Source organism: Harmonia axyridis, chromosome 4 (genome assembly GCF_914767665.1).
Source record: "Harmonia axyridis chromosome 4, icHarAxyr1.1, whole genome shotgun sequence".
Classification (NCBI taxonomy): Eukaryota; Metazoa; Arthropoda; class Insecta; order Coleoptera; family Coccinellidae; genus Harmonia; species Harmonia axyridis.
In genome coordinates this window covers 10384185-10398586 of record NC_059504.1, presented here as the reverse complement: position 1 = coordinate 10398586, position 14402 = coordinate 10384185, and the positions used below count along the sequence as shown (strand labels likewise).

Here is a 14402-nt window from a genome sequence, read left to right as displayed (position 1 = left end):
ATTTTTCTCAATTGAATGGATGAACTAAACATAGTGATTACCAATAGATTCATACCAGATAGATGATTTGAATTCAAATATGATTATTATAATTTATAAGCGATATATACACACGTACTGTAACTAAAGATAATTGTAGTAAAAATGAATTTATTTCAGCTGATAACATTTTATTTGTTGAATTTCGATTATTATGCTATGGGTCTCAAACGATAGAGTTCGACCCATTGATGACGAATTCGAGGTTAAAGTCAATTCGGTCCGTCCCTTTGACTGAATGATAAACATGATAACTTTCGAACGGAACAACATAGAATCTCGAAAGTTTCAATGTAGGTTCGTTGCAATAGTAACAACGCATTGTCGATTTCGAAAGCTGTTTGGAGTCGTCTAAGCGAAGAAAACAAGATTTTTGGCGACGATATGTGACAGTGGATGAAATATGGTTTCCTCACTAGAATCCAGAGTCAAAGGAAGAGTCAGCTGAGTGGAAAACAGTCGATGAAAGGAGTCCAAACGGCCAAAATCTTAAATCAGCTGGCAAGGTTATGGCATCCGTATTTTGGGACGTACGTGATATATTGTTCATTGAGTATCTTGACGAAGGTAGGATCATCAACAGAGATTACTACATAAAGTTATTGGATCAATTGAGTGCAGATATAAAAAAGTCTTCAAATGCAACAGAAAAAATTCTCTTTTGGCAAGTCAATGCTCCTTGTCACAAATCGTTGTACATGGTCGAATTGAATGAATTGCGCTCCCAACAGCTTGACCACCCAGTTAATTCTCCATATATGGTCCCTAGAGATTACTGCCATTACTGGCATTTTGCAGATCTGAAAAGAACGCTCCAGGCAAAGAAATTTGGCTGTAATGAAGAAGTGGATTGTCGAAGTTGAAGTCTATTTCGAAAGCAAAGACGAATCACACAACAGAAAAGATATTATTGTTAAGTTAGAAAAGGATATACATATTTATGATTCATTTTTGAAGATGACTATGTCGACGAATAAAGTGGAATTTTTAAGAAAACATCTGATTTTACTGGTTAGGTTCGGAATGTATTGTGTACAACATTGCTTTCGCCGTTTTGAAATAGATGGCTGTAGCGGTAAGTGGTAGTCGAAATAAATAGATCGCAGATGTCATACAATAAGCTTAGGTATTTGTGAACATAACGCCATCGAAATATTAGTCGATTTGTGTCCGCATTAGAAAGTTATTCTCGATTAAACATGTCAGCTTATGAGCCAAATTTTCGTCATTTGCGGGAGGTTTTAATTTTCTGCTTCATTTTGAAGAAATCTGCGGCTGAGGCTCATCGAATGCTCTCAAATAACTATGGTGAGGCCGCTATTAGTGAAAGAACGTGGAGAAAGTGGTTTAAACGCTTCAAGAACGGTGATTTCGACGTCGAAGACCAGCAATAAGGCGGTGAAAGATTGAAGGTTTTCGAAGATGCAGAATTGGAGGCATTACTTAATCAAGACTTGTGTTAAACGCAACAAGAATTGGCAGGATCATTGGGAGTAACGCAACAAGCCATTTCAAGACGCCTGAAAGTCATGCGAATGATTCAGAAAAAAGGAAATTGGGTGCCGTACGAGTTGAAGCCGAAATATGTTGAACGGCGTTTGTTTGCGTGTGAACAGCTGCTTGCAAGGCGAAGACAGGACGGATTTCTGCATCGCATTGTGACTAGAGACAAAAAAGGGTCTTATTACAATAATCCCAAGCGCAGAAAAACATGGGAATATTCCAGCCATGCTTCCACGTCGACGTCCAACCGAATATTCACGGTTCCAAGGTCATGGTCAGTATTAAGTGGGACCAGCTCGGCGTAGTGTATTATGAGTTGTTAAAATCGACTGAAACAATCACAGGCAATCGTTATCGAACGCAATTAATGCGTTTGAACTGATCATTGACAGACAAACGACCGCAATAAAACGAGAGACATGATAAAGTGATTTTACAGCATGACAATGCTCGACCCCATGTTGCGAAAGTGGTCAAGACATAATTGGAAACGTTGAAATGGGAAGTTATACCCCACCCACCGCATTCTCCAGGCGTTGCTCTCTCACACTCTCACTTGTTTCGATCAATGGCACACGGTCTGCCTGACCAGCACTTCCGAAGTAAAAAATTTGATTGATTCATGGATCGCCTCAAAAGATGAACAGTTTTTGCAATGCGGGATTTGTACGTTGCCCAAAAGATGGGAAAAGTAGTGGCCAGTGATGGACAATATTTTGAATCAAAAATGTATAACCAGTTTTTTTATAATAAGGCCTCGAATTTTGTAAAAAAAAACGGTGGAAGCAAAGTTGTACTCCCATATATTATATAACCTATATGCAGTTTTGAGTCTAAGAAGGGCGCAATAGTTGCATGAATGTGAGAGCTCAAAAGCTCTTGACGCAAAGACAGTCCTTTTTTTGTTTTGATAGGAAGGTCAGACATGAAAGGCTTAATGTTTAAGTATGATTGGAAGGGTAAATAACAAACCCTTCTGTAATATTTGTGTGTATCCTTCCTCGAAACTAAGATCAAGCAGGTCAAATTGACTCAGAGCCAACCAACGAATTTTTTTTAACGATTCATTTTTATCACTTTAATCAACGACTTCAATTGACGTTTAATAAACATGTGTCATAGAAACTTAAATACCATAAATTGATGCTTTTCACCAGCGGGAACAATATCGGTAACATGGTAACCCGATATGCCAGAATCAAAAGCTGTTTAAGTTTAAATCAACCAATTCGTCAATTATTGGGAGCAATGAACCATATCTTAAATATCGGTTGTGCCATATGACGTTTTATTATCGAATTGTATCGGAATAAAAATGATTTCATTCTTGTATACACCCGTTCGTTGTGTCACAAAAAGAATCGTATGCCGGCGAAGTCTTCAATACGCAGCTGTAAACTGACGTTGAACAAAGTACGCGAAAAGGCAGACAAGCACATGTGTTTGGTCTGCCGGCATTCAGTGTCTCGCGCCAACATTGGTAGGACAGCATCTTGGTCCAGTTACTTGGCAGGAATACCGGCGCGAGCTTTCAGATGAGATTCTTGTGAACCGCGAGGAAAATGCCTGTGAAAATGGGCGAATTCAGGACTGGCATGCCCAGATTTTTGTGGTTGTGTTTGTTAGTGACTTTATTGCTCGTTGTGGCCGATTTTGGAGCCGCCGAACCAAATAAGGTACCGCAAAAGATCTTTTTGAATTGTCCGCAGATTTGAATCTGCGGTTTGGCGCAACTTTTTCATAGATGTGGCGCCGATTGGTGCGCACCTCGCGTTTGAAACTGGGTGATTTGAATTTTATTTGCGGGCGCTTGAAATTCGGCGTTTTGGGGATTTTTTTTTCGTACGAATTATTCGCAAATGTATTTTATTTTATCGCGTTATTTCGAAAGGGTTACGATTGACTTAGAAGCGCTTTATCGTCACGAAGATGCGCTCTTTCCATGTAATGTTGCGTCTTTTTACTTAGACGCTAGCAGATTTTCTTTAATTTCAATTTATCGTTTGATTCCTAGAGGAAGTGATGAATAATTTTGTATATTTCTAAAATGCGGTTCTTTGATAAACTAGATTTGATGTGGTGGTGCGATTTTAATATGGCATAGGTATTTTGCAGTTTCATTTTTTCAAGGAAAATGATCAATTCTATTCCGATTCATAACCCAGCTTCTTCCCGATTTTATGATTATATTTCATACTACTCTTGAGCGGAGATGACATTTGTTGATATTGTAGAATATGATTTGTTTTTTTTTGTTCGAATTGTTTTTGAATGTATCATTTCGATGAGGTTACTAGCAAATTAAAAGCGCTTCATTCAGGTCGGCTTATTTTGTACAGTAATTTTTAATTTTTGTAAGAAAAATAATTAATTTTTCTTTCGAATTATGGTTTTATCTCGGGTTTTATTTTATTTTACCAAAAAGCGAAAAATGCGATTTTCCCATATTGTACCTATATTTGATTTGGTTTTATCGGCTTTTTCTGTTCGAATTAATCGCAAATATATATTATTTTGTCGAGTTCTTTTCAAAGAGGGAATGGAAGAATCTGGATGCGCTTTATCTACACGAAGATGCGCTTCTTTCCTGTTATTTTCTATTTTCTTTTTAATATCAATTTCTTGTTGTTGTTGATTTTGTATATTACCGAGTATATTACTGAAATGCGGTTATTTTTTTATGTAGATTCATGGTGTTGGGATATCAATTTGACTAATGTCTGAAAATGGATTGGCATATTTTGCGGTTTAATTTTTTCAAGGAAAATTAATTAATTTCTCTTCAGATTTACAATCGAGCTGAATCTTAAATCTGTTATTTTATTTTATGTTACTGAAAAGTGGAGATGCGATATTCTAATATTGTATAGTTTATGTGGTGACTGGTGTTTTTTTCGAAAAATCATCATTCGCAAACCTAAATTGTTCGTTTGAGCTTTTTCAATACAGATTCATATTATATTCGTAATGTTGCTACTTTTTCTCAAACGCTCTAAGTTTATATTTTGCATTAATATATTTCAATTTCTCCTCGAATTTGACGCAGAGATTTTTGTAATTTCTTCTTATGTTTCTGAAATAAGTAAAAGCGGATTTTTTGATATGGCATTGCGATATTTTTTATTTTTTCATAAATTTTTATTTAATAAATTTTAACCGACTCTTTGAGGTCAGTTAAATTGAACAAAATTTTAACTTAACTCACTAAACTCAAAAAAAAGCTGGGTGTTGGACTAATAAACGATTGATACTTGTGTTGTAATATATGACTCTAAAATTTTTTGGTGATTTCTCTTAATTTCGTTAGATTTTTGGGACCAGTCGACCTCTAACCGATCAAGATTTTATAGAAGGTTGATTCTATTGAATGATAATGACTTCCTACACAATTGTGTTGAAATGCTATGCCAAATAATTTTTTTTTAGAAAATACTGAATCAGCTTATTGCTTTCGGATGTTTCTCATGTGATACAAGACTAACGAATTAGATTTATTCAAGGCAAAACATCTGAATACCAAAAACCTCATCAGCCTAAAATATCGAGATTGTATTGGATTTTCTTTTTTCGAATAATATGTAATCCTTTATTGCAACACTTATTTGTCTCATTTCCTCTCAGTTATTTTTTATTTAATATCTCACGACTGTATTTAACACATTATCAATTTTTCACAGATTGAATACTTATGTTTATTCGATTGAAAAAGAATCATTCTATAATAGAAAATAGCAGTTATTCTAATTTGAACAATCAGCAGATACTTATATTAGACGCTAAAAAGCAAACTTGACCAAATGCATGAATTGAAATAGTAACTATGAAATATTTTCACAATACGCTGACAATGTGATATATTCAACTTTCCAAATGAAATTAGTTGTTGAATGTAGTCAGCAAATTCTGCTGGAGACATGACTTGCTTTGCAATATGTATTGTTGATTTGATCTTTTTTTGGAAGATGGGGCTCTGAAAAGGTACAGAAAACACAGTTCAATAGATCATCACAAGAAGTGTTATCTAGGACACTTTTCGAAAAAAAAAAAAAAACTGGAAGTTCAAAATGTGATCTTCTCATTTTGATCTTCATCGATATATGTACCGGGTTTTCCAATAGGAATTATACAAATCAAAATGGTTTTAATGGCAACACTGTATTAGTTTTTGATATTTTGAAATTGATTTTTTTTACACGGTGGGAGATGAATTGTGAATCGATCAACTGATTTTCCTAATGGAAAACCTTCTACTATATTTGAGTAAATTATGCTCCAAAGGCCTATTCAATAGAACTACATATTATGCTCGCAATCGAATGATACCCATGAGATAAAATATTGCAAAATTTTATTGAGACCTTCGGGTCGTTATTTCAATTGGAATAACAAATTATAATTTTTGGTTCCTCAACTGATATTCAGGAAAAGAGAGAAATGATTCTGTCATCATGTCATTGAGAATCTGTCGAAATGATGAAAATTTGGTGGATCTATAATTATCTGAGCTGTGGATATGTAAATTACATGGCCACCAGAATCATAGAATTACTCACTAGTCTAGAACGTATTATAATTCGTGACATCAGCGAGATGGTCTATTTGTAATTCAAGTTTTTTGATACCTAGTGAAATATTATTCTTACTGCTAACCTGAGGAAGTTTCACTCATTTTTGAAATTATTGGATTGAGTGTCGAGTTCATTGAACGATTGCTCAGTATAAGAATTCCATATCATATTTCTATGATTAATTGTCGACCTCACTTATTCATCCATTCAATTTATTTCATTGATAGAATTTCGACTGATATCTAGTATGGAGGCTAGTATAATAACAGGCCAATTGAAAAGTCCCCGGTCTACCATAGGAAAACACATTTTTTTGGCAAAATTCGATTTTATTAGTCAACATAGTTGCCTTCGAGGGCTATACAGCGATTATAGCGATCTTCCAACTTTTCGATACCATTTTTGTAGTATGATTTGTCTTTCGCTCCAAAATAAGCCTCAGTTTTGGCGATTACTTCTTCATTGGCGCTAAATTTCCTTCCAGCGAGCATTCTTTTGAGGTTTGAGAACAGGAAAAAGTCGCTGGATGCCAGATCTGGCGAATGCGGTGGATGCAGAAGCAATTCGAAGCCCAATTCATGCAATTTTGTCCTTACACGATTTCATTCTTTAAACGATCCTATAACGCTGTATAATAATCGCTGTTGATGGTCTGGTCCTTTTGGAGGTAATCAATGAATATTATACCTTGCGCATCCAAGAATACTGATGCCATTACCTTGCCAGCTGACCTGTTGGGTTTTTACTCACTTTGGATTCGGTTCATCGGGTGCAGTCCACTCAGCTGACTGTCGATTGGACTCCAGAGTGAAATGAAGGAGCCATGTTTTATCCAGTGTCACATATCGACGCAAAAATTCAGGTTTATTGCATTTAAACAGCTTCAAGCACTGCTCAGAATTATTAACACGTTGTTGCTTTTGATCGATTAAGAGCTCGCGCAATTTTTTTTCAAATAACAAAAGTAGCTACACTCACAACGCAATACCTCACAAACTAATGGTCGGACTGCCGTCAAATTTTGACACGTATAGTTTGAAGGTTGGTACTAACTAAAAATCATATGGAATTAATACTAGCACCGCCATCTGTGCATCAGGCTGGGGACTTTTCAATTAGCCTAATAGGTACTTTCACCCTGCATAAAAAAGCATCAGATTTAGATTTTTTCGAGGCTTATTTTATATTGACAAATATATTTCTGAATTGTAGGTGGCAATATAAATTTTAGGTAAAACGCTCCAATAATTAGGTACCTGTTCAAGACATTTCCTTGACAATGAAATGATTTTACATTGTTGCGGTATGAAGAATGATTCTAAGGAACTATATAACTTTACACCTGTATATTTCGAGCCTCGAATGCTATGAATGAATACCCTAATCATCCCAATACGTTTCTGGTTGAATTCATACTTACCTTCATATTTCGAATGTTTCTACACTTGTTATTCAATGAATTCCTAGAATCCAGTTCTCTAGAAGACAGGTGGCAGGACCCAAAGCCGATCTCTTGAAATATGCCATTTTTTCAGGCCGATCAGGAACAATGGAGGCCATCAGTCCCAACATATTCGATTTTTATAGGTATTTGTCGTATGGGATATTCTAAGAATAAATATTATCAGATCGACAGTATAAAATGCAGAACGTCTGTATGATACTGTTCTTTTGAATTGGAAAAAATCCTCTTCTTCATTATTGTTCAGCTTCGAGTATGTTATTTTGTTAAATTGCTTTTTGATGGCAGTTTCCTCATATCTAAGGTTAGGTTAAGAGTAATTTGCAGTGAAATTTTCATGAAAGATTGCACTGGAATGCTGCACTAAATAAGCCATTAGATATGAGTGATACAAGATATTAAAAAATTCATGAGTTTGTAAAGCACGATATTGTTTTGGAAAGATAAAAAATTGTTTTAATACTGTTGTATTTGGACCAAAAAAATAGCGATTATTTATTAATGCATATTCATTTGAAATTATCCATTTCGTTAGGTTAACTTAATGGATTTCTCGATATCAAATCGATAAAAATGTTAGGATATTTATACAAATTCATTGACAGCTTGAACTGCTGTTATTTCTCAGATATATTAGCTTAGATCGTCCAAATCCAGATGATTCCTATCTGTAAGAAAAAGTAAACATTGAAAAAATATTAATACATAGATTAGAATAGACGTTCTTGAGAGTTGGGTTGACCCTGAAGCTTTATCTACTCTATTTGTGTAATTTCGAAATGAGGAGAAAGATTTTTTACTTTCTAGTAACTATTTTTATTTTGATCCAATCTCTAGAATTTGGTAAATACGTGCTTTTATGTCTTATTGATCTGATCTATCGATCATATGTTTCAATCTCGGTTCCGATGAAGTGAAAATTTTCAATTTTTGAAGTAAAATTCTTTATTTGCGCGAATTTCGAATTGTTAACATGAATTTTGTTGGTTATCTTAATTATGTAATTATTATTCATGCGAATTTTAGCGGCATGTATATTTATCAAAATACCATTCAATGATCACCTCATTAGTAGGATAACTCTTTGAAATTAGATATCAACGTTTATCAGCACCATTAAGGAAAGATTCAGAAATCCATACATAAAAAAGCAACCTTTTTTGGGAGTTACATGAAAATGTACGAAGTTTCCTCTACTGGTTATTTATCACTTCATATTGACAGAATTTCAACTCGAAAATACAGCAGAATTCACAATATAATCTATTATTTTTTTGGAAATATCTTAGGTAGTAATTTTTTCTGCGAACGATTCCAGTCAAAAGTCTGAGGATTATCGTCTGAGTTGCTTGTTGCACCATCTTGCTGGAACCACATCTCCTCCATTTCAATTTAAAGCCAAAAAAATCAGTAATCATTTGGCTATTGCTATTCATTTTCAATGAAGTACGGGCCAATCATTCTACCAGACCAAATTGCACACCATATGTGGATGCATGTGAAGGTCCTTATAAGGATGGAGAAGCAAAATACGCCATAACAAGCCGTAAGACAGGCCCAAATGTTGTGCGCGTCAAGGAATGAATTAATTTGAAGTGTTGAAGACAATACTAAGATGAGGTATGGGCTTTAATACAATAGTAACTGATCCAGTCTCTTCTCATTTTTTCACTGTCTTACCAATTGTACGCTCAGCTGGACGATTATGTCGACCATAACCTGCCAAAATGCATGAAACGTACTCACTATAGAGTCATTATTTATGTAGTATGTTTTCACAATTTTCACACGTTCAGCAGTAGATTAACAATCCATATTGTTAAATGGCTAACTTTCAACTGAACATATGACTAAGATGCATAGAATCCCTGGTGTGTGTACTGATTCGATTCTGTTGCAGACTTTCTGAGATATCCACCTGTTGTTGCTTTGGTGTTCTGCTTCACCAGAGTTCTGTAAGGTGGCGCTCTTCAGAAATTTTCGAATTTTCGCTATATACCTGGCGGCGTTTAAAAGTTAAATACTGATTTTAGACTTTACAAACTTTCACAATAAATTACAATTCAGTTCCTATCGAATTTTTAATGAAATGAATGAAATATAATGACAGAGTATAGAAGATTGTTATGGGCATAGAATATAAAATATTCTTGTTCTATATTCAAAGGTCACGAGAGCCGAGAATCGAGAGAAATGTCAAATATAAACGATGTATGCGCCATCTGAAACAGACGCGATCCCTCGAAATCAAGTAGGTATAAATCTGAAAAATCTCCCGTTTTGTCTGAAAGTTTTACAGGTGTAAGTAGACACACCAAGTTTTCTATGCATCTTACATATGACGCATCGGATGTCAGTTCTGTTTGACATATGTCATTGAAACAGGGCTATGATATCCGGACCACGAGATGGATAGCCCTGTATCTATCTTGAAATACATAAGTACTGAAAATTTTTCGACAATCCTGCTGTGAACAGTTTTAATTGGTATTGTTTTCACGAAAATGTTACTTATACTTGTTTAGATGTAGAGATCTGGTATGAAATGGGTCAATCCCAATTCAGAAAATCCAACATCTTCTTCCAATTTTATGTTGCAATTAATGACATAAATAACTTTATGAATGTCACCATTTCGATAAATTTCGACCTTCTTCGATTATAGTATCCCAAATTACGTAATGAAACTACGTTGTTCGAACTGAACGATTGGATTCCCTGAGTTTTTTGTAATTGAGTACGAGACTTCGGTTCGTAAAATTTTTTTCGCACATCGTTTTGCATATCTGACCGATTATTCAAGGCTCGCGGATTGAAGTCCAAGCAAACCCATCTTCTAAAATAAATAATCTATCTCCGATACGAATTTTCTGGTGGAGCTCAAGCCGAAACTGGAGAATATCAAAAGCAAATTAACCTCACAGTGAAATTCGTTCTGAATTTAAAGTTCCAGTAATGAAAATTTTATAGTCTCGATTGAAGACCCTTTTTTTTGACTTATTGAATTCCAAAGAACGCTCTACTATTGCTTTGATCGGTATTTCAAACAGAAATGAATTAGTCTTGGCTGAGTTCCAATTTTCGTCATTTTGTATTTTTTCATATTGAGAGGTGGTGAAAAGTCACTGTCAAAATATTGTTATGTTTTCATGACATCAAGGATGATCTGTTTTATCATTGTATCACTCTCTATCACAATTTTCTAGTAATCCTCAGGAATATCCAAATTATTATAAATATTACGGTAATGAACTGTAATGAATAAATAAATTATAAGTTTTGGTACTGATTTACCCAATATGTAATTAAAATTATTGGAGATTCGATAAACTGGTATAATCGTACACAGGCGTACAACTTTGCGTCCGACTTTTTTTTCCGAAATTCCAGGCTTTATTGTGAAAAACTGGTTATACATTTATGATTCGAAGTATTGTCCATCGCTGGCCACTACTTTCTCCCATCTTTCGGGCAGCGTACGAATCCCGCGTCGAAAAAATTGGTCATTTTTTGAAGCGATCCACGAATCGATCCAATTTCTCACATCTTCATAAGACCGGAAGTGCTAGCCAGCCAGGCCGTGTACCATTGATCGAAACAAGTGATAGCCGAGGGAACAACTTCTGGAGAATACGGCGAGTGGGGTAGGACTCAAAAATCCAAATATTAGAGACATTTTTACGAAATGATTGGGCGATTTGTTCAGAGAGACCAGAAATTAAAAAATTCCAACTTTTATTTCGATTATTTTTGATCAATATTATTAATCTTCATAATATTACGTACCATAAATTTTTAAATAATGAACCGAAATAAATTATCCGAAATAGAACACCATGTATATAACAGCTGAATCAGAGAGCCTTTGAAATTGGTCATTCATTTCCACACTCATCCACAAATGGTCAAATTTATGGTTTATTACCGATTATTTGTGTGAATATGAAAATGATATCCCCCTATTTGAATTTTAGTGAGTAGCACATGATTACTGCCTGATATTTATTTCATGTGATTTTCGTTGTTATATCGACTCATATACGCGCTCATTCGTGACTGACGTAATGAATTGAAATAAAGTTTTTCCGTTTGAAGTATGATATGAATCTTTCTTTGCACGTATCATTATTCTAAAAGTGAGATATTGGTGGAATCAGTTCAATATTTGGTGCATTCAAAAAAATGAAATGAAACAAAATCAATTTCCACAAATTTGTTGAAATTAATTTTGTTTTATTCAATTTTATATTGAATTTCGATCAAGTAAAAATCGAATCCATTAAAAATTTATTCGTTGCTCTAATTAAAATCGAATAAGTTTATGAGAGTAGATATACGGAATTAGGTCAACTTAAAAATTTAGGGAATTGTGAATTACTATATCACAATGTATTTTCTTTTTGAATTTAGAGTTGAGTATGGTCTCATACTATACAATTTGACTCACTAATGACGAATTTTTGGTCAAATTCAAGTATGTCCATTGTCCGTACGGTTTTAAACACGAGAACTATAAGGCCATTTGAAGTTTTTTTTCTTATTAATTTCAAAATTGAATATTCGGTTAGGATGAAAATTTGAATTTGGATGTAAAATGACAATTGCATGCTTCCCGTAAAATTTCATGTTGATTGCATAATCAATACCAAAGAAAATACAAGGAGAATATTGGAAAATATTTTTTTGGCAACAGATTCGACCAGGATGTGGATTTGCATGCATATTTAGAATATCAGTTTCAAGCATGCAGAATACGAAATTTGATGTTGTATCGTGAAAAAAAAGGCTCAAAATAAAAAGTTGATTTTGTTTTTTTGAGGTAGCTATCTTTAAAACATTGCGTGTTTCAATCTAGAGATTTCGCACGCTATTCAATTCATAGAACTCGGACTATGATGAAGGTATGATAAAAAATTGTGGTAGGTATATTTTTCTGCCTCGAACGATTCTAAAATTAGCTTTAGCTCATTCTAGTCCGACTCTGACGAAATCCGAGAAAGTATTATGTCATCGATAACCAAAACACTTTAATAATTCGCTTCACGACATGAATATTATGAATCTCTTTTACAAATCTTTTCAACTCACGTACAGAAGTGAATATTCTAATATATAAGCACCAACTTTGTATGTCGCATATATTACCGTTGGCCGAAATGTGACGCATTTGTAATGTTCACCAAAGGTGCAGCTTAATATGTATATTTTTATTACTACGGTACCATAAGCGGCAAGACATGAAGGGGGTACATTTCAGGAAATAATACTCAGTTGTCAAGTGTGCATGCTTAATATTATCATGAAGTCACTGCAAATTTTTATTAATGCTCTTTTATTATTTCCTTTACTCATTCAGAATACGAGTACCTATGGTTTCAAGTCAAAAATAGTCACATTGACAACATTTTTTCGTTCATCGATTTCAAAGGCTTATTTTTCTTCTATTCAATCGGAGGTAACACTCTGCAGTAAAAATATTCTGTCAAATACCATTACAAGTTAGGTTGTGAAGAAACCTAAAAGCTAAATTTTTAGTTGCTACGAAATAGTCAGTGGCGTACTTTTTTTCAATATTGTTGGCTATGGAACTAATAATTTCCATCTAGCCAGGGCTAAATATTAAGCCTTATTACATAGGCGTACAACTTTGCTTACGCCGTTTTTTTTTTTCCGAAATTCGAGGCTTTATTGTAGAAAACTGGTTGTACATTTGTGATTCAAAGTATTGTCCATCGCTGGCCACTACTTTCTCCCATCATTCGGGTAGCGTACGAATACCGCGTTGAAAAAAATGGTCATCTTTTGAAGCGATCCACGAATCGATCCAACTTGCAATCATGGTCGGGATATCCCCATGATTTTCTGCTCTTGGGATTATAGTAATGAACCATTTTTCGTCTCCAATCACAATGCGATGCAGAAATCCCAAGCAGATGTTCACAAGCAAACAAACGCCTTTCAACATCTCTCGTCTTCAACTCGTACGGCACCCAATTTCTTTGTTTCTGAATCATTTCCATGACTTTCAGGCGTTTGCGTCACTCCCAATGATCCTGTCAATTCTTATTGCGTTTGACAAGAGTCCTGATCAAATAATCCAATTCTGCATCTTTAAAAACCTTCTCTCTTCCACCGCCATGCTGGTCTTCGAAGTCGAAATCACCATTCTTGAAGAGTTGAAACCACTCTCGGCACGTTCTCTCACTAATAGCGGCCTCACCAAAAGTATTTGAGAACATTCGAAGAGCCTCAGACACAGATTTCTTTATATTACAGCAGAAAATTAAAACTTTCCGTAAATAACGAGAATTTGGCGCGTAAGCTGACATGTTTAATCGAGAATAACTATATGATGCAGACACAAATCAACTAATATTTCGATGACGTTATGTTTACGATAACCTAAGCTTATTGTATGACATCCACGATCTATTTATTCCGACTATCACTTACCGCTACAGCCATCTATTGCAAAAGGTCGGAAGGAAAATTGTACACTTAATACTTCAAATAACTCCACCAAATTTCAATAATAGAACAACATAATATTTTTATGTGAAAATGCATGAAAAAAGTAATGTTTGTCTGAAGAGTTACTTATATCATGAATATTATTAATTCTTTAATTAAAATTTCGTTTTTCATTAAAAAAAAATAAATCTAAACTTTTCACAATGAAAAACTCTTCAAAATGAAAAATAGTGATCTCTAGCGTAAAATATGGTGTACTAATTTTTGAACTGATCGTTGAAAGGGTAAATACCCCTTTTGAGAGAAAATAGTAGAATACCTGAACCGAAATATGTATTTTTTTTTCATATTCTCGTAAA

General features: G+C 34.4%; 1 protein-coding gene across 1 annotated transcript in view; it reads left to right on the top strand.

Moving 5' to 3' along the window:
- The first annotated feature begins 2985 nt into the window (after positions 1-2985).
- Positions 2986-14402, top strand: part of LOC123678954 (basement membrane-specific heparan sulfate proteoglycan core protein-like) — a 308827-nt gene continuing 297410 nt past the window's right edge. The window contains exon 1 of the mRNA XM_045616232.1: positions 2986-3218. Within this exon, the coding sequence (XP_045472188.1) occupies positions 3105-3218 (114 nt within the window). The 5' untranslated portion in view covers positions 2986-3104. The remainder of the gene's footprint in view (positions 3219-14402) is intronic.